General features: G+C 46.3%; 1 protein-coding gene and 1 pseudogene across 20 annotated transcripts in view; one reads left to right on the forward strand and one right to left on the reverse strand.

Moving 5' to 3' along the window:
* KALRN (kalirin RhoGEF kinase) overlaps positions 1 to 25468 on the reverse strand; it is a 792058-nt gene that overhangs the window by 53352 nt on the left and 713238 nt on the right. For all 20 annotated transcript variants that reach the window (XM_056127408.1, XM_056127415.1, XM_056127407.1 and 17 more), the window contains 8 exons: positions 14726 to 14856; positions 9943 to 10009; positions 8141 to 8244; positions 7937 to 8006; positions 7565 to 7651; positions 6428 to 6520; positions 4465 to 4515; positions 3277 to 3354 (listed from right to left, as the gene is read on the reverse strand). In XM_056127408.1, coding sequence (XP_055983383.1) covers positions 3277 to 3354; positions 4465 to 4515; positions 6428 to 6520; positions 7565 to 7651; positions 7937 to 8006; positions 8141 to 8244; positions 9943 to 10009; positions 14726 to 14856 — 681 coding nt within the window. The remainder of the gene's footprint in view (positions 1 to 3276; positions 3355 to 4464; positions 4516 to 6427; positions 6521 to 7564; positions 7652 to 7936; positions 8007 to 8140; positions 8245 to 9942; positions 10010 to 14725; positions 14857 to 25468) is intronic.
* Positions 13329 to 18730, forward strand: LOC130035826 (serine/threonine-protein phosphatase 2A catalytic subunit beta isoform-like; annotated as a pseudogene).

Genomic DNA, 25468 nt, shown 5'->3' on the forward strand with positions numbered 1-25468 from the left:
AGAAACCCAGGATACTCATGTGGCCACGAGCCAGAGCTACTCTGGCACCAAAGGAAATGATGTCGCAGACAGGACTACAAACGGGTGGGTAAATTGGGGTCCTTCTTTCTCATTCGATTATTGTAGGAGGGGGAAATTCTGAGATCTGGATTAAAGGCCCTCCCGTTGATCATCGATTTGCTCGAGCGGGTCCAGTAACATCTCCATTGGAGACTTTGTTGTTACTGTGTTTGGCATATCGAATACTCTCGGTAGCTTGCCGGGCTCTCTGAGAGGGGTGGAGGAATCGAACTTGGGTCGGCCATGTTGGCTGTGTGTAAGGCAAACGCCTTACCGCATTGGGCACCTCTACAACAAGACATCCCCTCTTTCATAAGTTGGGATCAGTGAGTTTTAGGGTGGTACACAGTAAGAGGATCTTTCTGAGAAGGTAGAGGAAATTTCTGCATCGCAGGGAATGAGGTATATGGACTTAAGATGTATCTCTGCATTAGAATCACAAAGAAAGGACTGGAAGAGCAGAGTGACTACTGGGAGTACAGGTATGGGGATGCTTTCATAATGCTCCCTGGGCAGCCAGGCAAGGAGCTGGAGGGATTCTGTTCTGTCTACTGGTTCCTAGTCAGCTTTTCAGAGGCATCTTTCATGGCTACCAAGGGAACGGGGCCAACCTAGCCACTTCAGGGGTGCTATGAAAGAGCTTTACTGCCTCATCGAGAGTTTGGCACTTAGGACAGTGGCCAGAGGGTTTCCAGCTGACGGCTTTCATGCCTAAGAGCAAATAAGCGCCATGGCCTGCACATAATGCCTGGTTCCAAATGTTACCCTGCATACAGACCATTGTTCATTCACGTTCCTGAGAAATGCCTGCCGTGTCTGGGTCATGAGGTCAGTAGCTCAACAGGCTTATCTCTACCTCGGTCCCAAGTTAATAGGGAGTCAGTGACCAGCAAGCCAGCAAAGCTCTCAAAGCACTATTAATATTACATTAAAGCCTGAGCATCGACTCCAGCCCTGCCAACATGAAAGGGGGAAGCTGGAAAAATTATAAAGGGAGGAAGCTAAGTGAAGGGCTACTTCCCTCTGGTCCATAGCCATGGACCTGGGAAGTATTGAATGGTGAGAAGTACAGGCAGTGTCCTTCCCCGTGAACCAATGAATGCAAATCAGACTCAGACTTGCTGAAGAAAGGAGGTGGTGGTGTTAGATGTGAGAAAGCAATAGCATTCGAGTGTGGCCTTCCTGGGTCAACGTTGGGGCCCCACTCAGTTCCCAGAAAAGGGGTTACCCAGCGCAGTCAGATACTATTTCTTCTGGGGGTGGTCAGTTTCTTCAGCAATGGACAGAAAGGCGAGCTGATGAAAGGTGAAAGCAAGGAGGACACTAAGGTTTAGAGCAGAAGGATGTTTAAACCGGTTTGTTCAGGAGAGCCCCAGGTTTGGGATAACACCAAGAGACAGACTAAAACTCCATCCATGTGACTGTTGCAGAAGGCAGGATAGAGCCCTGCTGCACTGGCCTGCTTACCAATGCCTCTGCTCCAACACAGTATCTGGGAGCTGAGGACCCACAAGCACAGAGCACAGGAACCCCACAGTTACAGCAATGTGGGCAGGAAGGGCATGGAGAAGAATCTGACTAAACAAAATCATAAAACAAACTGATGAACCCAAGTCAGACAGCATCTCTTACATTCACTTATGCAGCCATCTGCCTTATATCTATTCTCTCTATTCTAGTTTGCATAGAAAAAATATTACTTTCTTAATGATCTCAACTTCTAGGAATCCCTTTTCTCAAAAAATAATGAGTCACAGGGTCGGAGAGATGGTCAGATGTATGCATGGCATGTACTCAGCCCCGAGTTTGGTCCACAGCATGCATGACCTCCTGAGTACTACTGAGTTTTGTCCTGGTGACCAGCCCCTGGGTACCACTGGATATGGCCTCAAGCCCTCCGAGAGGGCTGCATTCGGGCAGCACCACGTGCCTAGGCTAGAGCACAAACTTCAGCCTGGCCGAGTATCCTCGGGTGGGCTCTGAGTCCCTGGAACACTGCTTGGGAGGGCCCCTCTCACGATAAATCTTAGGCTGTAGAATAGTTGGAAGTAGAATTTAATAATCATCCACTTTCTCTAAGGGGGTCTACGAATACTAAATACCTGCTAAAATGGTATCAGTTTGATTTTATGTTAAAATTCAAAACAGGCTATCTTCAGTTAATAAGGTTTGGCTAGAAAATCAATGGCCACCAAGGAAGTTTTAAACATGTTTGATATTAGGAAAGTCAATTTTCTCTTCGAACTTCACTGTTGGGCTGGGGATGTATCTCAGTGGCTAGAGGACTTGCCTTGCACAAGTGAGGGTCTGGTTTTGATCCCCAGCAATGCAAAACATACGAAAGTTCAAAGCTCTATTGTTAGTGGGTTAAATAGACTCCTCTGCTCCTAATTCATACGTTATAAGAAAGACATGGTCTTCTTGACAGATGAGTATTTACAGAGGGAATTAAGTGAAAGCAAAAGCATCGGGGCAGATTCTGTAAGACTGATGTCCTTATGAAAAAGGAAGTTTGCATTCACAGCTATGAAGACAGTGGAGAAACATCCAGATGGTTGTCCGCAGCTGGGAAGCAAGCCCCTCCCCCTCGGTCCACAGAACGAAACCACCCCTACCTCTACCTAGACTTCAGCCTTCCAGTCCCATAAACACTCTTTCTGTTTAAGCTACTCGTTGACCTGTGGTTCTGGGAGATGGAGTCTGGAGCAAGCCTGGATACTGAGAGAAAGTAAAGTCTTGGAGGCTTCTAGCAGTTTCTCCTAAGATCCAATTTCCTTCTTCCAAGAACAGAAACGTTCATTATGATAAAATGTTCATTTAACAAGACAAAACAAAAGCCCACCCTTTTGTATGCGCACTCCTTAGAATCACACGTTCCACAAAAGTATATCCTCCGCCCCCTTCATCCTGCCCTCCCTCCCAGTCCCGGCATTTCTCACCCTGAAAGAAAAGGGAAGGAAAGAGACCTGCCAGGTCTGCAGGACCGAGGATCTTCAGCCCTTTGGAGTTCTGAGAGGCTGAGGCCATTAGAGGGTGGGCTGCCCTTCACCTGACCTCCTGCCTCTACTAGGCAGGGAAATAGAGGGCAGGACGGCCAGCCAAGGGGGCATGGGAAGTGGGGCCCAAGGCCTCTAGCTGGGGAAGCCACCTCCCAGCTGGGTCTTCTGCTGCCGAGAAGTCCAGCTCTGAAGGCCGGGAAGGATGGTCAAGGCTCACCTCAAAGCCCTGCAGGCGCCCCAGATTCATCATGTCATTGCAGCGTTTGGGAACAAGGCACATTAACTCCACTGCTTTCTGTGGGAGAAAACAGAGGCTAGGGTGAGGCCCGTGTGCTGGCACCAATGTCAGGGGCATTCTGGGCTGAAAAACGGGCTGGAGTCACAGTACGGTGAATAGGGTGCTCGCCTTGCATGCAGCTGACCCAGGCTCAATCCCTGGCACCCCATATGGTCTCCAGATCCGACAAGGCATGGTCCCTAAGCACAGAACCAGGAATAATCCCCGAGCATGGCTGGATGTGGTCACCCCCAAACCATTAAAAAATATAAAAAGACAGGGTTCTCCAGATTGCCCTGTGAGTCCAGGAAGGGAAGCTTGGAGGAACGCAGGGTTCTCTGTTTGTCAGCGTTGGGCACCACCTGAACGAGTGTCCACACTGGGAAGACATTACCCAGCAGGCCTCTCCCCCCACCCCGCCCTGGCCTCCCCACTTTGGCTTATCAATTCTCTCACCTTCCCAGACTGTCCTTTCGTTGTTTTCTGGCTGCCCAAGCAACAGTTTGGCCTGGCTTGTGAAATGCTAGAGATTTTAACCTAGAATAACGCGTGGAATGGTCTGCATTCCCTCTGGCTTAAAGTAACCCCCATGGGGTTAAGATGCCTCCACAAGGCCTCCCTCAGGCGGGAGATGGGAGTGGACATGCAGTCTTTTCTGTCATGAGTTTTGAGATTCATGACTCAAGCTCACCAGGGAAAAGCCCATCTCTGCCCACCTCACCTGTGGACCTGGGGTCTGCAAGGAGAACCCCAGCAGAGAGAATCTCGGGTTTGGCCCAGGACAGAATTCTCATTTTCACAAAAAGGCTTGATGTGCTCATTAAATTCATGGGGGCAACAGACAGGGGTAAGGGGCTTCTTTGCATGACCTGACCCTGTTAGATCCCAGCACTGCATGGTTGCTCAGCATCACTGGGAGCAACCCCCTGAGCACAGAGCTAGGAGGAGCCCCTGAGCACTACTGGGGATGACCCCAAATCCCTGGAACAAAATAAAACAATATGACTCTCCACAGGTCATCTCGCCAAGCAGCTGCTTGTGAGGGGCTGCTGCCAGGACTCAGCCCAGACCCTCCCTTCCCAGCGACCGCCTTCCCCTTTCACTCACCACTGCACACAGAACACTTACCTCAATATCTGAGCACTCCAAACCGGCCTTCTCGCTGTATCTCAGGAAGTCCTAGCAACAGGAGGAAGCAGAGAAGGGCGTGGGTCGGGCGAAATCTCTTAGTCTGAGAGCCTCATGGCAACATGGAAATAGCCAGGAGACTCGCCTTCCCATACAGAACGTCAATGCTTTATAGTAGCCGAGATGTGCAGTTATGCGTCACAGGCCACAAGACGGCTCAGAGAAACCCAGGACACGATTCCCAGACTACAGCTACGGAAAAGGTGGTGGGAGCAGGACACCAGAGAGAGCATGTGGGCAGGAAGGGAGGGATTAGGCCAGACAGAAGGGGAGAAAGGTGAAACTTCCTGTTTCCATGATCTTCTATTTCTGAGACAAACCAAATGAAACCATTTTCTTTCTCTCTGAAAACTTGGACTGGAGAGCTAGTATAGTGGGCAAGGTGTTTCCCTTGTAGGTGGCCGACCCAGGTTCAAACCCTGGCATCCCATAAGGTACTCAGAGACCCACCAGGACAGAGTCAGGAGTAAACTCTGAACACTGCCAGGTATGCCCCCAAATGACACCAACACCCTGCACCACCCCCTGACTTCCAGAAGCCCAGCAGCCATACCTACTACCCCCAGCCGCCACCCTGTTGTCTCACCCACCAACCTGCTCTACCAGTTCACCAATTCACAGCTGATCTCCTAGGAATGTGAGTCAAGCAGCTAATATTCATGGACATACTGGTCACCCCAGGCTGAAAATTCTGAGGCACCTCTGGAGGGGGCAGGCCTGGCAGCCACACCTACACCCCACCGCTGCCATCATACCAATGGTTCAACTCCATGGTTTCTCTACCATTCTCTGCAGAGATACAGACTGGGAAGTTTCGGGAACCCCAGTGCCCAGGCTGGGAACTCTGGGGTCTTCTCAGAATGGGGCTGTCCATCTTCCTCCCCTCAGCACGCACTGTCTCCCCCTAGTCCTGTACTTTCAGAAGCCTCAGAAGAGGCTTCCACAGCTACCTCCGACAGGGACCACTGCATCAACTCACTGGCCCAGACCATTGATCCTGAAGCTTCTGAACCACGTTGCTGCTGTGCAGTTCCTCCAAACCCCTCAATACTGAAATTTCAGTACTGAAATTTAGAAGTGCGCCAAGTTAGATGGGAAAGGAACATTAAAGCCAACTAAACTAACAAAGAAAAACAACACCACAGAAGGCTCAACTAGCAACAAACAGCCTAGTAAATCCTTGTACCAGGACTTAACAACCATGTGGTGAGGTACAACAATTTTCACATAAAACCTGATTTTTAAACTTATCAATTTTAATACTGGAGCTTTGTTATCTAATCAGTTTCAATTCTAAAATTGTATTAACAGTTGTGGCTTTTGTCCACATTAAAAAATTAGCAAACAAATTAAAACAACAACAAAAAAATTAAACCTTTAAAAAAGCAAATGCAAAACTGGGCTGTGGCTCGACAGTAACTTGCAAGGGCGTGTGTGAAGCACTGGGTGTGACCCTGACCACACCCGCAAACACACCGGAGGCCAACAGTGCCACAGGCTGGTCACTTCAGGCAAGCTTCCCGAGGCCTGGTGCACTGTCTCTTTTCCTCCTATTCTATTCTGACTTTAAGCTCTTTGTGTTTTTCTGTGTGTGTGTGTGTGTGTGTGTGTGTGTGTGTGTGTGTGTTCATGTCTATGTCTGTGTGTCTGTGTTTAAGGCTAGATACCAAGTTAGCAATCATGAGGAAGAAAGAGAGTAAATTGAGAAAACAAATCAAACACTAAAAAATGTTAAAAGCAGTAGCAATTTTGAGGGGTTCAGTTGACACAAGTAGCTAACAGACAGGAAAACCGCTCACTGGTTCAGGGCAAAAAGGTGAGGGAGATGGGGCTAATTGCCAGCTCCCCAACGCTGGACCCCAAGAGGCCCCTCCAGCTTGGCTTCTGCTTCCAGTTCACTTACCTTGAGGAGCAACTGGTACTTTGTTATTCTCTGAATGGGTTTGATGAGGAAGTCACTCAGTGTGAGCCTTTGGTTGATTTCCTGCTTGACTTCCTGGAACACAAGAAAGCTACGTGAGGGAGAAAAGAAGCAATCAGAAAACCGGGGTGCTTTGGGTCAGGGTTCGAACCCAGGAAGATACAGCTTCCTTTTGCCAATAAAGTAGGAGTCATGGAGATGGAGAGACATTACAGTGGGGAGGGCACTTGCCTTGAATTAGGCTAAGCCAGGCTCTGTCCCTGGCACCCTTGTATGGTCCCCCAGCATCATAAGGATGATCCCTGACCTCAGAGCCGGTGGTAAACCATCTGGTGTGGCCCCAAAGCCATAAACAAAATAAAGAAACTTAGAGTCGTGCATCCACCTGAGAGGTGGTGCATTTGGCTCCTTCACTTCTAACCTGTTGCTCAGCACAGGGCCTACGAACTGTTTGCATGACGTGCGCCTCTGTCATCACAGCCCTCTGGGGCACGAAGATCAGTATGGAAAGGGTCTCTGTCCTCCCACCGCTTCAGGCAGGAGTGAAGGACTTCTCCTGGACTGGGCCTCCACTCAGGCCTGCCAACACTCGCCAAGGGCTCTTTCCAAGTGGTAATGTCGCCTCTCCTTCAGCAAAATAAACACTTCCAGGCTGCGGCAAGACAAGCACTTAGAGGTGCTTGGCAGGATCTCTGGGAATGGGGCTGAAGAGAATGAGTGTCCACAGCCAACTGTGCTCAGAGAGGTGAGGGAGAGCGTGGGCACCATCTGCCCCAGGGTCACACACAGAGAAGCACCTGTGGCCCAGGGTCATCCGGCAAGCAATGACATCCAAAAGCAGTGCCCACCTCTGACACCTTGGTGTCTCCAAGGCAAAGGAGCTCAGGAGACTTCCTAAGAAACAAATTGCTGTTTGTTTGGTTTGTTTTGGCAGGGAGTGGAGATGGGCCATGTAGTTCTGAGGATCGAACAGGATTGGTTACATTGCAAGACAAGTGCCTTTCCCACTGGACTATCTCTCCAGTCTCCAGCCCTGACTGGTATTTCCAAATCTGTCTGTCTTGACTTGAGTTTCTTCCCAGCACCAATCCTTCCTCACTCTCTGGCGCAGCTGCTTACTTCAAAGTAGGTGTCATACTCAGCCACGATGTACTCGGAGCGTGGCTTGTTCTGGCAGTACCACACGTAGATGTGCAGCTTCCTCTCCTGCAGAAGCAGAGAAGCAGGTGCTCAGCATCGCATGTCTCATGCGCAGAGACCCCTCTGTTCTACACAGAAAGGAGGGCTCAGGGGCAACTTTGGGGAGGGGCCACTGAGGAAGTCACCTCTCAGGGCTTGGAGAGGAAATGTGGACGGTCACACCCAGCACCCATCTTGTAAGTTGCACAAAGGGCCATTAGGACTCGGAGGCATGCCATGGGCACAGCAGGGAGCAGCATTTCTGTTTCTCAGCCTGGATGGAGAGGCAGGGGGGAGGAGGGAAGTACTCACATGTCTGATGAAGAGCTGGGCCAATCTGTCTTGCTCCTGGAGGCATTTCTCCAGTTCAGCCAGGAAAAAGCTAAAGGCCGGGAGGGGACAAGAGGAGAAAGCCACATTGTTCTTCAGGACTCCTCCTCTGGGAGGTGGTGGTGGGGGGACAGGAGTTGCTCCCCACCCTGGGCCCCCATCCCTTCGTGGCTCCCCAGCACTTACTCTTTGTGCCAGTCATAGATCTGGTGGATGTTCCCAAACACGATCTTGTCCTTCCCCCGCATGTCCTCGGGAACGCCCTTCTCCTCTATTCTTTTCATGAAGCCCTGGAAGGCAGAGGGGTGAGCATGAGCCGCACATCCCCAGACCAGGGCTGGCTATGCCCCTGCTAGCTCCCGTTCTCTGTTCTGGGGGCTGGGGACTGTGCTTTTGCGGGGGGGCGGGGTTCTTGTGCCTCAACCAGGGTGGGAACTTTGTCCAGAGTGACTGGTAAGATGTTTATGAGATTCTGGGTCCCTGGTGGTCTCTAGACCCTTCAGGAAACAGAAAAACACGGGAGATAGGGTCCATGGTAGAATGTAGGTCTGCCATGTGGAAGGCCCTGGGTTCCTTCCAGACACAATCAGAATAAGAACACAATCAGAACATGACCAAACTCTGCACACCTGACACCTTATATCAGTGCAGACCAAGGAATTTCCATAATAACAAAGAAAGCACAACAAGGAAACAAATCCTTTGTCCCTTTTCTGTCTTCAGTGCATTTTAATTATGCCTTTAAGGGCTCAGAACTAGATGCATCTGTTTTAGAAATAAGTTATCATATGCCTTAACTTTAGGTTCTATAAAATGCTGTCAAAAATAGCCTGATTTTAGCTTTAAAAGGTTGGAAGTGGCACGGCAGCCTGCTAGCTATCTGGCAGATGGAATGCCAAGGTCCCAAGGAGCCCTGCAACTTGTTTCAGAATCAACCCTGATGTCTGACTCCTCTGGGTGTCTGTCTCCAGGGTGGGGATGCTCAGGCCTCTACCCCTTAGCTGTGCTGCATGTGGAGGTTGCTATACCCCTTTCTGTCACCCCCACTGCTCCCCAGAAAGAGAAAAGCTTTTCAGAAGTTAGGATTCAGGTTGTTCGCAGGCCAGGTTAGCCTGGCATATAGCTATGGTCAAGGCTCAGGATAAGCAAATAAAAATACGGCAAGCCAGCAGATTTCACAGGATAGGCCTGATAACAGAAGGCAGGAGATAACCGAGATAATGCACATGAAACTCCCAGAGCTCACAGTCTTTCACTGAAGGCACCTAACAACAGGGTGGAGGCCATTGAAACCAGAGGCTTTATCCTGCCAGTCCACAGCCCAGCACCAGTCCTCAGGAATAGAAAGGCTGAAAAGCATTGATAAAGTACCCACTTACTTTCTTATGCAAGCCTCTAAACTCCCGCAAGGAATTTCCATGGGGAGAGCAGTTTCACTCGCTCTCAAGTTGACTACGGCTGCAGCCCTAGCACTGCTGCTTTTGTCCTCTTATTAACACAAAAACATCTGAAAATTTAAGAAGATGTGCAAGCACCGAGGCTGCTGAGTGCCCTTGGAAGCCCCCTGCTGTGAAAAATATATACTTCCATGGGTATCGCATGCCTGAAATGACTCTATTATGAACAACTTTGTAAATCACAGTTTCCTAATAAGAATAAAAACACACCAAGGAGATGCTCTTAGGATCAAGACTTTGGTCACATAAAACAAGGTGTAACAGAAATGGCTTAGAGCACCAGGCTTCCTAGAATGCTACCCACTGGAAGGCCCCCCCCTCTCCCTCCAAACTATCTTCTATTATTTCAAGGGGAAAAGTACAAGTTTGCTTATATTTTCCATTGCATTTACTACCAATTCCAGTTTCATTTTTGCAAATACCATGCAAGATGAAAACTGATGTCGCCCTCAAATCAAAGCACAGTGGCTGAGTAAGATCCAACAGGGCCCTGGCCGGGAGACCATAAAGCCCCCAGAACCATCTACTCACCTCCACCACAATCCCCAGATCCTTGACATAGTCTTTCTCTGTTTGTACCAGCTCATTCAGGACAAACCTAAGTGGAAGACGAAGAAAAATGAGTCTCCTCTTAATGGGGAAGGAGGAAATCTTCATAGTCAAATTCATAGGTACCTTGATGGTTAAGCACCTTGTCATCAAGACCACTAACCCCACTCTTAGCACCTGTTGGGAAGGTGCTAGATCTTTCTAGAAGAGGTTCCTACTGAAGAGTGAAACGTATATGGAGGATGAGAGAGGACCCTCCCAGATGGCACAAGGTAGTCAGAATGAGGCACATGAGCTATCATCTTCCTGCTCCTGAGGATTCTGCCTTCATTGCCTGGTGCAGGGCAGAAGAGTAAAGGCAACTCTGGCAGATTGGGACCATGAGCACTTAGAGCCCAGGCATTAATGCACGACTTTTCTTTCTTCATCTCAGCTCTGGTCTTTACTTAACAACAGGAGAAAATCATTTCTTTGCCAGTCAACCTTAGAGGCCTCAGAAGCACTGACATTCAAGCCAAGCTTTTGAGATCCAGAAGCTACAATTATTTAGCTAGGTATCCATGGTAACTGGGCTGCAAAATCCCCAGTCAAGGCCAGAAAGAGTGACAGCAGATATTCCATAATCACAGCTTTGAAGGCAGCACCCTCCCACCCACTGCCGGATGCAGGACTGAACACTGCAAGGACATTGGCTTTCTTGGTTTCTTCCTGGTTAATGGTTTCTTCCTCTGAGAACAACTTGTGCTAGTTGCTTCATCTGGTTTTTCTCTTGCTTATAACATGCCAGGTGGTGGTGTAAGTCCTATTTTACTGAGATAAAAATATCAAGGCAGAAAGGGTAGGTCACTCGTCCAAGATGACAAAGTGAGTAACAGAGTTGGATTTGGACCCAGTGGCTGCCCTTTCACTGGTATTCTCAAGGTTGACACACTGACACCAGCACGGCAATTTGTGTTAACCACGTTCAAGTGTGGGCCACTGGGGGCATGTACAGGTGTGAACATTTAAGCTCTCAGCCTGGCTTTCTGGAGACCCTGAGGCTCAAACGCAAACACTCCTCTTTCTTTCTTTTGTTCACACAGTAAAGAACTGCACACACAATGCCTTGGCTGTGTGCAGGGGTGGGCTGGTCTCCATGGGAGTAACTGGAGTAATTTAGTAATTTTATCTAAATTTGAGGGTTTTGCTTGCAGCCACAAAATTGCAATTTTTGGAACCAAGAGGCACTGGGAAGAGAGTTCTTAAATGCCAAAGGCTATAACCCAGGAAGCACTTCATCTAAAATTCTTGTTCTATGTGGCATGGATCAGCTCCCTGGTGCCCAAGCATGGGGTGCTGGGGTGCTGGGGAGGAAACCAAAGGAACACACGCTTCTTTATCTGCATGTCCAGCACTTCCAACCCGCTCCCTCTCTCTGACACAGACAATCATGTGTTGTAGCCACAGGAAGGAACTGGCAAGGCCAAATAATAGCATTTCAATATATATTTAGCATGGCCTGAGTAACCACTGTATAGAAAGTGGTAAAAGAGAACCCACAGGAGCAGTCGAGTGGGAGTTTGGGACTGAAAAGGTCCTCTGGAGACGAGACTCAACTCTGTCTGTGGGTGGTATTTTTATCCTGGTTATCTGCTGCCAGACTGAGGCCTGACTTGGGTTTTCTGGCCTGTAGACCATACGGCAGATAGGGCATTTGTCCTGCACACACCAACCCAGCATCTCCTAGCTTGAAGAATTTATGAAATTCTTGGGGAGATAGTGACGGACTGAAAGACATTCTGAAACTGCCTTCCCAAAAGGCTGAAAAGATTTCAAAAGATTCCATGAAGCAGTGCATAACGATTAGGAAAAGGATTTTTTTATGCTCAATTATTTTTTATTTTGGTATATATTATGGGCCACACCCAGCTGTGCACAAGACTTACTCCTGGCTCTGTACTCAGTGATTACTCCTGGTGGGGCCTGGGGGACTTTCTTCTGGTGTCAGGGTATATGGGTTGGTGTGTGCAAGACAAGTGCCCTATCCTCTGTACTGTCTCTCCAGCTCCCAAGTAAATGGGATTCCTTTGTCCGGTACAATTTTTCTAGCTATAGGTCAGAACGAACTCCTTGTAACATCTGTGGTTCTCAGTGGTGGAAATTAGTTATTTTCCACAGAAAATTCCTACAGAACCTTTGTACTGCTACAAAAATATTTTTTTAAATAAAGCAATATTCATTAAGGACATGCTATATGTCTGGTACTGTTCTAAATGCTAGGGATGGATGCAGCAATTAATTTAACAAAGATCTATGTGTACTTTCAGACAGAATACAATCTAGAGGGGAATGGAAAACAATAAACATGCTATGAAAGTAAGATTTAGAGTGTTTTTTAATTTTATTTTTTATGTTTTTCAAAGTTGCCACAAAAATATTATCCTCAACAGTTAACCACTAATTCTGTAGCAAATTCTACTCTTGTACAAGTGTAAGAAAATAAGTAAATGTATTTCCTTATTTTGAGTCACACCCTGCATTGCTTGGGGAAAGTCCTCGTGTGACAGTCAGGGGCCGTGCAGTGGGAGGGAAGGACCCAGGCCACCTGCACACAGTGCAGCACTCCAGCTACTGAACCTTCTCTCCACCCCAATGTGAACAGGAATAGCCTTGGCCACACTCCCCCTCTTCCCTACTTAGCTCTGTTTTTCCCTAGCTTCTGCATAATTTACTTTTCACTTTCTTTATATTATTTCTCCTACTAGAATATACTCTTGCCATGAGAGAAGGACTTTTGCTCTCCAGGACTTCTGCTGGTTTTACCCACTTAATGTATTCGAAGCACTTGATGCACAATAGGCATCCAACAAATATTTGTTGAATCAATGAAATGAATGACTAAAATATGAAGACAATTAAGTCTATTCTCATACTTCCCCCCCCCTCTAGACTACTGTTCACTTTCATCTTTTCTCCACAGAACTCACATTTATTCCTGAGTAGACTCTGAGTCTTTGGGTCCCTCAGTCCCCAGAGTCACACAGGAATGACCACAACACATTATACATCCTGTCTTCCACTGTGGTCATTAATGAAGACCACAGACAGCAGGGGAATGAGGCGTTTAAACAGTTGGATTTTCAGCATCACTCAAAATGTGAGGAGGATAGTCCTGGGTGAGAGTCAGCAGAGGGAGAAGAAATGAAGAAGGTGGGTGAAAGTGGCAGCAAACTTCACCGTTAGAGCAGAATCATACAGTGTCATGTCTGAAAGCAGGGCAATGGCCTACAGGCTGCTCACAGACTTATTCAACCTGGGTCACAGGAGCAGTGACAGGCCAGGGCCCTGCCACCTCACAGGATACTTCTTTTACAGAAGCTTTTATTTCCCTGATAGAAGTTTGTGGTGGTTTGATGAGACGGCACCTCTGCTCCAATCTTCCTCATCTCTGCAAAATCACCCAGAGATACTAAGGAGCTATCAGTTTTGTATAATTTCTAGGACATTTTCCTCAGGATGACATTTCTCTGTGCCATTCCTGGGGTTTCTCTGAGTGTTGATGGGGAGATATAAGAAGCTGGAGAGTTTATATGTCACTATGAGGTGAAAAGTGTGAAAAGTCTGGCGCTTAAGTCAAGCTCTGGCTGTATTTCCATAGAAAATTAATAAACATTCTGTTATATTCAGATAACAGAAGGACCTAGCCTCATTTATTTTTGCTAATTTTCATGTCTAGGACCAGGTTAAAGTATTGCTGGGTTAGCTGAGGGGTGGGGAGGGGGGGAGAGGGGGAGGACAGGCTAATTAGCAACAGGACCTGGCCTTTAAACCTATCTACCCAATTATTTCTGAGCTTACAATCTTTCACACATCAAGTTATGGCCACACTTACTCATAGCTCTTCTTCCAAAACTGCCTCAAACCCTAAGTGAGAAAACTAAAATTTTAGAGGACTGTGGAGCGATAGCACAGTGGGTAGGGCGTTTGCCTTGCACGCAGCCAACATGGCCGACCCGAGTTCGATTCCTCCGCCCCTCTCGGAGAGTATCTCGCCCGCACAGCAGAGCCTGGCAAGCTACCCGTGATGTACTCGATATGCCAAACACAGTAACAACAAAGTCTCACAATGGAGACGTTACTGGGCCTGCTCGAGAAAATCAATGAACAATGGGAGGACAGTGACAGTGACAGTGACGGTGGTTTTGCATTAATGCTATCTAATATCTTCTAAATTCAGTAAAAGATTGTTCTCACCTGAACGTGGGTAACTCAAATCTTGAATGGAGTTTTGTGAACTGGACTGGGCAAAGAACTGTGTTTACCCTATCCATTCAAAATGCAGAGAGGAGATTCTCTAGGTACTAAATCCACACACTAATGCAAAATAAAAACTGGGGAAACAGTGACAGGCAATGCCCTCTGCTCCTTTACCTCAGGAACCTCTGTCATACTCTCTGTTGTAAATTCTGAGATTATCCAGACCCACTGACTCTATGTCCTGGTCCCTGACCAGGTGTTGGTGTTTTCCCTTCCATCGGCATTATTCCAATTTCTAACAGCTAGAACAATAGTCTGTCACTGACAGCTTCTGCCAACTTCGTGAAGTCAGTGCCACAGCAGCTCACTATTCATCAGTGCCACACTATGGAGATCCTAGAGAGAATGACAGCAGTGCAAACACCTGGAGGAGGGGAACTAATCCTCATTCTCCCCCAAAGTTCCTGAGTCCTTTGCCCATTGACCACCATACACATGCCCCAGAATGCACACCATGGACACCACTTACATCCTGCCTCTCAGGGCCTTGGCTTTCTGTTCTTCTTCCAGGTTTCTAGGAGGTGTGGGAGGGCTCATTCCCTCATTCAGGCAGCCTGTGGGGTCTTTCAAACTCCCCCGATAGGAGCCTCCTTCCAGACTCTGAAATGAGAAAACAAAAAGTCTCAGAGAAGGGCACATTGAGAAGTCAACCCTGCAGTCCTCACCTCCTTCCCTGCCCTTGACTCCCCACCCTCGCCCTGGCAAGGCTTTCCTACCCCACCTCAGTGAAGCACTCAGACACTGGGGGCTTCCACGTCCTCTTGCAGCATGGAACCCCCACCCTCACCCACAGCCAGCTGTGCTTCCTTAGCAATTAGGATGCACTTGGCAGCTCTGTGCTGCCAATTTCCTGGACATAATGGAAATTGTCAATGGCTATCTCTGAGCAAGACCTCCAAGGGTGAAGCTAATCATCGCAATCACACACCAAACAAGCAATTACAGAAGACAATCAGTGGTAGGACCATCAAATACAATGTGACAAAAAGGGGGCAATGATAGAACAAGCTTGGTACAATCGGCTTTGGTTAAATCAGCTGCAATTTTTTAAAAAGAGGTCAATGGACTATAGATAAGAAGGGGAAATAGATTTACTCTTTTTTTCTAAAAACATCTTTGTTAAGGACCAAGGAGTTTCTTTCATTTATTACTTTTATTCATTCTAATTAAAGCACTACAGAATTGGGAAACATATCAAAAAGTTCTGCATGTATTTTACTAAGAGCTAAATGGTAAAGGAACCAAAGATCTGATCCCTGATCCAATAATCACTGGATGATCTTAAGCGAGTCACCTAAAATAGTCCTACACGTCACTCTTTATAGATCAGATGTCTCTTTTCTACAGATTTCCCAAACAGCATTCTTCTGTCTCCTACACCTGTGGTCCCGCATCTGTTCTGCACATCAGTCATAAACACGGTGGTAGCCCAGTAGTTTTCAACCTTTCTGCACTTGCAGACGAGATTCAGTCTGTGGTCCAGTGGTTGAAGATCACTGCTCTGAGGTACACACAATTTAATTTTACAGGTCTTATTACCGCCTGTAAAATTAAACTGCCGTACATTGGCAAGTCTCCTCTACCCCCAGGGATGGAACAGTTAATTATACAGAGACTCAAGTATGCCATCAGTCTTAACATTTTCATAAATGCCCTAGAAGAATGATCATATGGTGACACTTAACATTTCATCATATAAATTAGCCACTGCAATGGACAAACAGTAAGATTGGAGATCAAGGTCAAGACAACTCAAAAACATTTATAGGTGATAAATCCAGAGTAGCCATACAAGATACATATCTTACTATTGCTGTTGCAAGTAAAGACGAAAGTTTCACATTAGTAGTCTTAGAAATATTAATCCTAGGGCTGGAGTGATAGCACAGCGGGTAGGGCGTTGGCTTTGCATGTGGCCAACCCGGGATTGATCCCCAGCATCCCATATGGTCCCCTGAGCACCGCCAGGAGTAATTCCTGAGTGCAGAACCAGGAGTAACCCCTGAGCATCGCCGGGTGTGACCCAAAAAGAAAAAAAAAAACATTAATCCTAAAGTCACAACGCTTGAGGACAAAAAACCTGTATGCCTTATATGACATGCATACAGAGTATCTGCTACTAATTCTCATGGCTGTTGTATTTAAACCTAGGACAAAAGAGAAGAAGGGAAAGTCCAGATAAAAGAAACACTACAAAGACAAGGTGCTCAAAGGGAAAATGTGGGGAACACTAAAGATGAGAAATGAGAACATTACTGCTGGGAGAGGTGTCCATCTCCTGTCCCCACTCCCTGCTCCCATTCAACAAACTAGACTATGGGCCACACAGGAATTGGTTACCAGCACCAGAAACTGCAAAGAAGAGTGCAGGGTCTTTCAGCTTAAAGGGAGGGACTTTCTTTTAACCCTCCATGAAGGCATTTGATAGAACAAGAAACCAACCACAAAAGTTCTTATTCAGAGAGGCAGGCATAAGGCTAAAAGCACAGAAAGGTCAAGAAGAGTTTAGCTAAACTTACAGATTCAGGATCTGTACCTAGTCATTAAGGAAATGAGAGTGTCTGGTGCTGACGACTGACAAGACAGGGGACAGGCAGACCTTCCAAAGACATGTGACATGTTCCCTGGTGCCCTCGCCAGAGACAGACTCCCCAGGAAGATGCTCCCAGCTGGCGACTGATCTGATTACACGCTTTTATTTCTACACCCGCTTCCCCATTGCCCCGCTGTGGCCTTTCTTCTACAGGATGTTGGCTGGTGGCAATTTGAAAAATAGGCCTCCATCCTGCCTCTCAGCACCCCTGAGGACCATTTAGCCTGGTCCTCTGTGATCCAAGCTCCAGTTTTCTCTGGGATAAAGGGATCTGAGGAGTCCATAGTATCACACAGGAAATCCGGCTCCTTCTCTTCCTACCTGACCTATTACAGGAGCACAGAAACCCAAGTTGCTTCTGGGAAAGAACTCTCTGGGGGTAGAACTGAAATGGGCAGAGACAGGAAATAAGGAAGAAACACCAAAGGGTTTGGTTAGGCTGTATGTTGGTTGATCTGCCTCAATTAACATAGTAATTCTGGAATGCTCCATGACACCCTCCGGCTACCTAGATGAGATACTCTGATCTAACGGACAAGCTATGACCTGGACTGACCGTGCTGCTCCTGGCAGGGACAGTCCATGGTGGCGGGTGGGTAAGCTGAGGGCTACAGAGTCTCAGGGGGCTTTCTGTGCTTTGGCGGCTCAACACAACAGCCACAATAACCTCAGTAGACCAACATGGAGAGAGCAATAGAAGTGCAATAGCAGAAGCTGCAGAGAGTACAGGGTGCTTGCCTTGCACATGGCTGACCCAGGTTCTATCCCCAGCATCCCATTTGGTCCCCCAGCACTGCCAGGAGTAATTTCTGAGTGTAGAGCCAGGAATAGTTTCTGGGCATTGTCAGGTGTGCCCTTCACCTCCACCAAAGTCAGGGCACAGAGGTGTAAATAGGAACCAAAAATAGACTAAATATGGAGGCTGGCTGTCACCATGCTAAAAATGACCATATAGGAAGCATGAAGTGGGGGGGGGGGGGTGGAGTGGGAGAGCGAGCAAGACAGCCCAAGTGCTGTGAGCTGTGTGTGGCCACTATGCCATGCTTGGGCCAACTCCCGAGGACAAGGCATTCACCAAGGAGCTGGACCAATGGATGGAGCAGCTGAATGAGCGCTAAATAAATTTTAATGGAAGAATCAAATGTGCAAGAAGTGCAATGTCCCATTGCTGTGTGGAAATGTGCATGGTCAACTCCAGGATCTCATGAAACTCTGTAGAATTCGTGGAAAATCACCACATACAAACTATCTCTTCATGGGACAGAGGTTTTTATTCGGTGGAGACATTACCCAGAAAATATTACAATATTGAGAGGAAACCATTAAAGTTGACATATTACCCAAGTATATGGTTTCTATGGTGAATGTCTATGAAAGTATGCTGATGTTTGGAAATATTTTTCAGATCTATTTATCTTCCGCTTACAGCTCTAGTGGATGGACAGATATTCTGTCTCCATGTTGGTTATCTCCCATCCATTAGTACACTGGATCATATCAGAGCCCTGGATCGATTATAGGAAGTTCCACATGAGGGCCCAATGTGTGACCTATTATGGTCAGATCTAGATGACTGTGGAGGAAAGGGTATTTCACCCTGGGGTGCTGGTTACATATTTATGCAAGACATTTCTGAAACATCTAGCCTTGCCAATGGTCTCACACTGCAATGGGGGGTACAATTGGAGTCATGACCAAAATGTGGTCACTATCTTCAGCACACCTAATTACTGTTACCATTGTGGGAAACAGGGTGCTGTCATGGGATTAGATGATACTTTAAAGTACTGCTTCCTTCAGCTTGACCCAGTACCTTGCCAAGGAGAGCCTCATGTACAAAACAAAACAAAACAAGAACATATCCTGTCTGTGGACTTCTAAATCAATTACCCAGAAAACATCCTCCTCCTGTGGTCTCTAAGTGCCATTTATACACCTCTGTATGGTATTCCTTGCATGGAGTTGTAATTACTCATTTATTTATAATCAAGCAAGTAGTGATCAAATATCTAACACAAGTTGATACTTGCAAAGCACTGGAGAAATGAATAAATATAGCTTCTGTCCTCCATAATTTAAACAAAACAGGTACTCTTTTGGAGAGAAGAAGCACCACGAATGGTGACAACAGGATGATATGGCCCTAGTGAGAGAGGAGAGAGAAAGACTTAATGGAAGAAGCAATGGCTGAACTGAATATTGAGAACTGTGAAAGGTTTTGCTGAACACAATGGCAGAGGTAGCACTGTGGGTAAAGGGTCACGTTGTAAGACTATTGTGGTCAGCCCCGAAGCTGAAGATAGCCTAGTACAGGCTGAAAAAGGGTAGGATGGGTGCTGGTGAATGATTATGTGCTATGTGAACTGGGGTCACATGTGTGATAGTAAAGGAAAACAGGGTTTACATTTCATATACTTAATGATTAATTCTTTCAAAAGGGTCACTGTCACTGTCACTGTCCTCCTGTTGTTCATCGATTTGCTCGAGCGGGCCCAGTAACGTCTCCATTTTGAGACTTGTTGTTACTGTGTTTGGCATATTGAATATATCACGGGTAGTTTGCCAGACTTTGCCGTGCGGGCGAGATACTCTCGGTAGCTTGCCGGGCTCTCTGAGAGGGGCGGAGGAATCAAACCTGGCTCAGCCGGGCTGGCTGCAAAAATCTCTGATTTTCAACACTGAATCTTTCCTAAAGGATAATAAGAGTGACATAATTTTTGATTACACTGCTGTCACTTTGATATTTACTTGATTAAATAGTTATTTTTATTAGTCAGAATGATTCATTAAAAGATTTATTTTTAATGTTATCCTTAACATTAGTTAAGGAGAATATTATCTCTTGATGTCAAGTAGAGGGATGTCAAACTGAAATTTAGGAGGAAATGGCTGATAGTCTATCAAGAGGGGATCTTGAGCATTAAACTAGACTGAGAGTTCTATTAAGCAATGTTCTGCACTTGACCTTAGCACATGGCATGGAGTAAGACAGATCTCTAAGTATTTATCACAGAACTCTTGGTGAGAGGTCAGGTCTGACCTGAGGTAATGGGTAAGGTACTGGATCAGCTGCCCCAACCACACCAACCTCTTAGCTGCCCCATCCTTTCATAGAAATTCTTCTGCTGTTCTTGGAAAGAAACATATAGATGTAACATTCTCATTCTCAGGGAAATTAAGCATAGAGGTTGGGAAGATAGCTTTATAGTAGTAGCCTTTAGCTTTCAGTATAAAAACTGGATTTTCTAGGCAAATGACATTTCAAATTGGTGGAAAACCATTATTTTGATGTAAATCTAAACTATTCCTTGAGTGAGTTCAGGAATCTTCTCTCCAGAAGGACACTCAGCTCCTAAAACAATGTGCACCTCCCCAAGGGAGAACATGCATGTGCTTAGGAGCCAAGTTCCTCTTCTCCCCACCTGGACTCTGAAATCCTACTCATTCTGTCTTGCAATTGACAAAGCACACGGGTTCATCAAGGAGAGCAGAGTACTCACAAGTGCAGCCAGGCCTGTCATGGAACGTGGCCGCAGGCTGGCCAGGAAATGGGCTACTGTGGGAGCAGGAAAAACAGGACGTCTTGCTGAGGCAAGTAGGACAGTCCCAGGAGGCCAGTAAAAGCTCAGTCCTGGCAGCCCCTTCCCTAAGTGCAGAGGACTACCAGGCAAGGGCCACTGGTATCATCTGATAACTGACTAGGATGTGCCACTGAGAATACAGCCACTTCAGGGAGGGAAATCAGTTTCTCATTGTAGACAGGAGGAGGAATGCTGTTAAGTGGAACTGTTCAGAGTCACACTAGGTTATCACGTGGACAGGAAGCTCTTGTTTCTCATGCTTGAGGAATGAAAGCAGATGAGACTGAAGCTATTATCTTGCAACAATCACCTAACCAGCAGTCTATCGCTGGACAAAAGCTAAGTGTCTCTGTGCCCAGGATGAGACTACAAGGCAGGCAAAGATCATCATGTCATGCAGAAAGAAAAAAAATGATATGGTGCCCTTCCCATGGCCCTCACAATAAATATGAGGTGGCTATGAGCTACTGTTTGTATGATGCTCCTTATCAATTTACAAAGCAAGTTCACAACTGGCCAAGTCATAAAAACGCTCTTGAGATTAGATGGTGAACAGATTCGTTATGGTTGAAAACGAGGTTAAAATGAAGCCCAAGTTGATGAAATAATTTGCCCAGGACTACACAGTAAGAAGTATAACTATAGTCTATCTCTTCTGATGCCTTACAAACACACACAACTAGCAGCCTCTTCATCAGGAAACATGAACAACTTTATTAAAAATCATGCAGGGAAAGCCAAGGGAAATCTTATTTCTGGCTCAGAGTTAAAGATAATACTTTAATACAAATTCCATAAAAAGTAGATTAGCTCTATTTCGGGGAGGGAGTTGCTATCCTGTCTTGATAAACATTGGTTGAAGATCAAGGCTGGGTTAAAAAGAGCTCAATAGGCCGGTTGGGGACATACTGGCATGTAGGAGATCTAGGTCTGATCCTAACAGCCCCCGAGAACAGAGCCTGGAGGAGTGAGCACCCCACCCCCACTCCAACCTGGCTCCCAAGCAAACAAAACACTGTCCTCCCGTTGCTCATCAATTTGCTCGAGCAGGTCCAGTAACATCTCCATTTTGAAACTTGTTGTTACTGTGCTGACATGCTCTCTCTTGGAGGCTCTCCGCTGTGAGGATCAGGACTGTTGTTCGCCCAGGAGTGTGTGGGATGTTCGGGGCCTGTCTTGAGGACTCCCCCCACCCCCCCCGCCCCGGGCTCCCGCTGCCCGATCCACCTGCCTGGGCCCTGTGCTCCGGCTCCCAAACAAACAAACAAAAACCAAGTGTTCTTTAATTGAAACAGGGACAGGGCACCCCAAAGGAAGAATTGGGGGAAATTTCAGGATCTCTCTCTTCAGTGCAGGTGAGCAGAGAAGACTCCCCTCACTTGCTAGCCAACAGCTCTCAAACAGCAGAGATGGTAACTCTTGGAGCAAGAAGGCTGGCTAGACCAATTGCGTGCCCACAGAACACGGATCGCAACTTGGGACACAGACAGAGGGATTTATGACCTCTGGGAAGAGCGAGGGAGTTAAATAAATTCTAAGTGTAGAATTTGGTAGCATTGCTTGAGCAGCACCCCAAAAAGAATACAGAAAGAATCTAAGCTCAGATCAAAGGCCAAGAACACCAGATACTCCTGTAAAATAGAGTAGACTCCATCATTTGGAAGGAACCTCATCAGTGTGTCTTCTACTGAACTAAGACAACGTCCACCCACAGGTCTAGGTCATGTCCTCTGGAACATGAACGTCCAAGCAAGTCTTCTTGTGGTGCAGCTCCATTACCAGTCATCCCTTCTGAACGTCTCCATGCTCTTCACTGTGGTCTCTTTACCTTCCCTTCAAATACTATGGATCTCATGGAACTTTTTGCTCCCCTGGTACCCTTCCAGGGATTTAAGAGAACTTCAAAATGCCAAGTTCAGATTCTTACATGCGATTCACCCATACTTGTGACAGGTGTGGTCTGAAGAGCTTTGAGTCCAGAGGAGCTGTTAGTCCCCTTGATCTGTACACTGTCCTTTTGTGAGCCCAGCCTCTGGGGGACACCCTGGCTATTTTGACAGAAGTCACACTGTTGTATTTCAGGTTCAGTAAGAACTCCAAAATTTTAGATCTCTGATTGTAGATCTCATCCTTTTCTGTGTAACTGCATATGAATAGCAACCCCAATCCCAGAGGTGCCTGAGGAAGCAGCCACTGTTGCCCAGGTGCTACCCCAGGGTAGAGGTTGGAATGTAAGGAAAGAGAAGGGAGATTCAAAGACCAAAGAGTAAAGTTTCATGAAACCAAATCACTGCTTCCTTATACCTTTCCATGATAAGGGCTTGGTTTTATATATTTGTTCATCGATTTGCTCGAGCGGGCCCAGTAACATCTTCATTTTGACACCTGTTGTTACTATGTTTGGCATATTGAATATGTCACGGGTAGCTTGCCAGGCTTTTGCTGTGCGGGCAAGATACTCTCGGTAGCTTGCAGAGCTCTCTGAGAGGGGCGGAGGAATCGAACCTGGCTCGGTCGGGCTGGCTGTGCGCAAGGCAAACACCCTACCGCTGTGCTATCACTCCAGCCCGGTTTTATATATTAAGTCAAATAAATTATTTTTTAATTAAATAATTGTAAGATACACAGTTACAAAGTTGTTCATGATTGGGTTTCAGTCATACAATGTTCCAACACCATCCTCTTGACAGTGTACACTTTCCACCACCAGTGTCCCCGTTTCCCTCCTGATACCTCCAACCTCCAGTCTGCCTCTGTAGCAGGCACTTTCTTTTCTTTTCTTCTCTCTCTCTCTCTCTCTCTCTCTCTCTCTCTCTCTCTCACTCTCTTTCTCCCATTCCTTCCTTGCCTCCCTCTTTCCTTTTGGGTATTACAGTTTACAATACAGGTACTGAAAGTTATCGTGTTTTCCCCTTTACCTACTTTCAGCACTCAGTTCTTGTCTAGAGTGATCATTTCTAACTATTATTGTTATAATGGTCCCTTCTCTATTCTAACTACCCTCTCCCCACAATGTGTGGCAAGCTTCCAAGTGTGGGCCAGTCCTGCCTCTCGTGTCTACTGTCCTTCCATAATAGTCTTATACTACAGTTTTTAGATCCCACAAATGAGTGAAATTATACTATGTATATCCCTCTCCTTGTGACTCATTTCACTCAGCATGATACTCTCCATGTTAATCCATTTATAAGCAATTTGAATGATTTCATTTTCCTGATGGCTGTGTAGTACTCTATTGTGTAGATGTACCATGGTTTCTTTATCCAGTCATCTGTTCTCAGGCACTCAGGTTATTTCCAGATTCTGGCCATTGAAAGCTCACAATAGGTCTTCAAGAAATTGCTATTAGTTGAATAAGTTAAAGGCCTTATAATGGCAAACATGCCATTGGTGGACCGTTCACCCAATTGTTGAGCATCTCTTAAGGGTCAATTAACTACAGCTGACCTAGACCCCCTAAAATTACTTCCAAAGGGACTTTTTGATCTGCACTCACATGTTTATCACCTGTCCCAATGATCAAAACTAGCGACTGTAGGGAGCCCCCAAAGTGCTTGGATAAGCAATAGTCAGAGGAAGAAAAGATCATCCAAAATATAGGAAAGGACAGACTTTTGGAAGCAGATTTACTTATTAAGTCTAAGTGTCAAAGTTTCCTATCTGCTAGTAGAGGAGGGAAAAATTATGTCCTATAGGACAAATCATCTAACCGGGGAGGTAGGCTGAAAGTGAAAAGATTAAGGCAACTTAACCACATGCCTGGAAAATCCCTGGCTGTGGTGGGCCTGGGAAATCCCTGGCTGGTAAGCAGAGTCTTGGGAGATAAGATTTGAGTGGAACTTCAGACAGGCTTTAGATAATTAAAAACTATAGGGAGCAGAGAAAAGGAGCAGTATAAATAGAAATTTGAAATTTGGAGGGAGAAAAAGTTCTCCCATGTGTCTTGGGACAGTGAGGAAAAAAGTGAGGTTGGAGCAGAGTAAGCCAGTTTGAAAAGGGTAGGTGGAAGAATAGTTGATAAAGCATGAGAGTACTTAATTCATGTTAATTGGTGTGTGTGTGTGAGAGTGTGTGTGTGTGTGTGTGTGTGTGTCCTTTACTTATAGACCAGTGATTTCACAAACTGTAATTATAGGCCTCTATGAGTAAACTTGGTTTTGGTCATGCCGTTCTTAGACAAGTAACTACTTTATAAATTATATACCTGTGCTCTGTAGCATCAGTGTCATTAAGTTATAACAGTCACATGCACACAACCATATTAAAACAGTGAGATAAATAGATGTTTCTTATTTTCTTTCTGTATCTCAATAACCTTTCTTGAATAACTGAGCCCTCTTGCCCCACTTCTGTTTGGGGCCAGATGAAGGCAGGAAAGTGGTCAGGGTAGGGAAAAGCAAGCCAATGGTCTACAGTAATTTTCCAGGTCCAGGTGATAAGAGAATGTGAAAGAAAACATGATTTGGGGGTTTTGATTGTGACTGTTGTGGGGGCTACTGGAAGCAGTGCGCCATAGGGCCCTCTGTAGTATTTCAGAGGGTCAGGCCACGCCAAGAATGGAACCCTGGGCCTCAAGCACACCACACATGTGTTCTACAGTTTGAACAAAACCTCCAGTGCCAAGAAAGGATGATTCTTAAAAAAAAAAAAACTACAGAAGTTTATTTTTTTATTAGAAATTTTTAAAAAAAACGTTTTTTTTTTTTGGTTTACAATACTATTAATCATTGGGCCAGAGTGATAGTACAGTGGGTAAGGCACTTGCTTTGCACATAGCCAACCTGGGTTTGATTCCTGGCATCCCTTATGGTCAGGTGTAATTCCTGAACATAAGGGAATTATGAGCCAGGAGTAACCTCTGAGCATAATCAGGTGTGCCCCTCCACCCCAAATACGGTTTCTAATGAACATAATTCTGACACCACCTCCATTACCATTACATATCTCCTCCCCACCCTTGGCCCACCCCCAACTCAACTGAGTGTGTCAGCTCCCCCATTACGTTTCCTTGGATCTTTGTTGCTGCCCTGTATATATC

Source organism: Sorex fumeus, unplaced genomic scaffold (assembly GCF_029834395.1).
Source record: "Sorex fumeus unplaced genomic scaffold, SorFum_2.1 ptg000063l, whole genome shotgun sequence".
Taxonomy (NCBI): Eukaryota; Metazoa; Chordata; class Mammalia; order Eulipotyphla; family Soricidae; genus Sorex; species Sorex fumeus.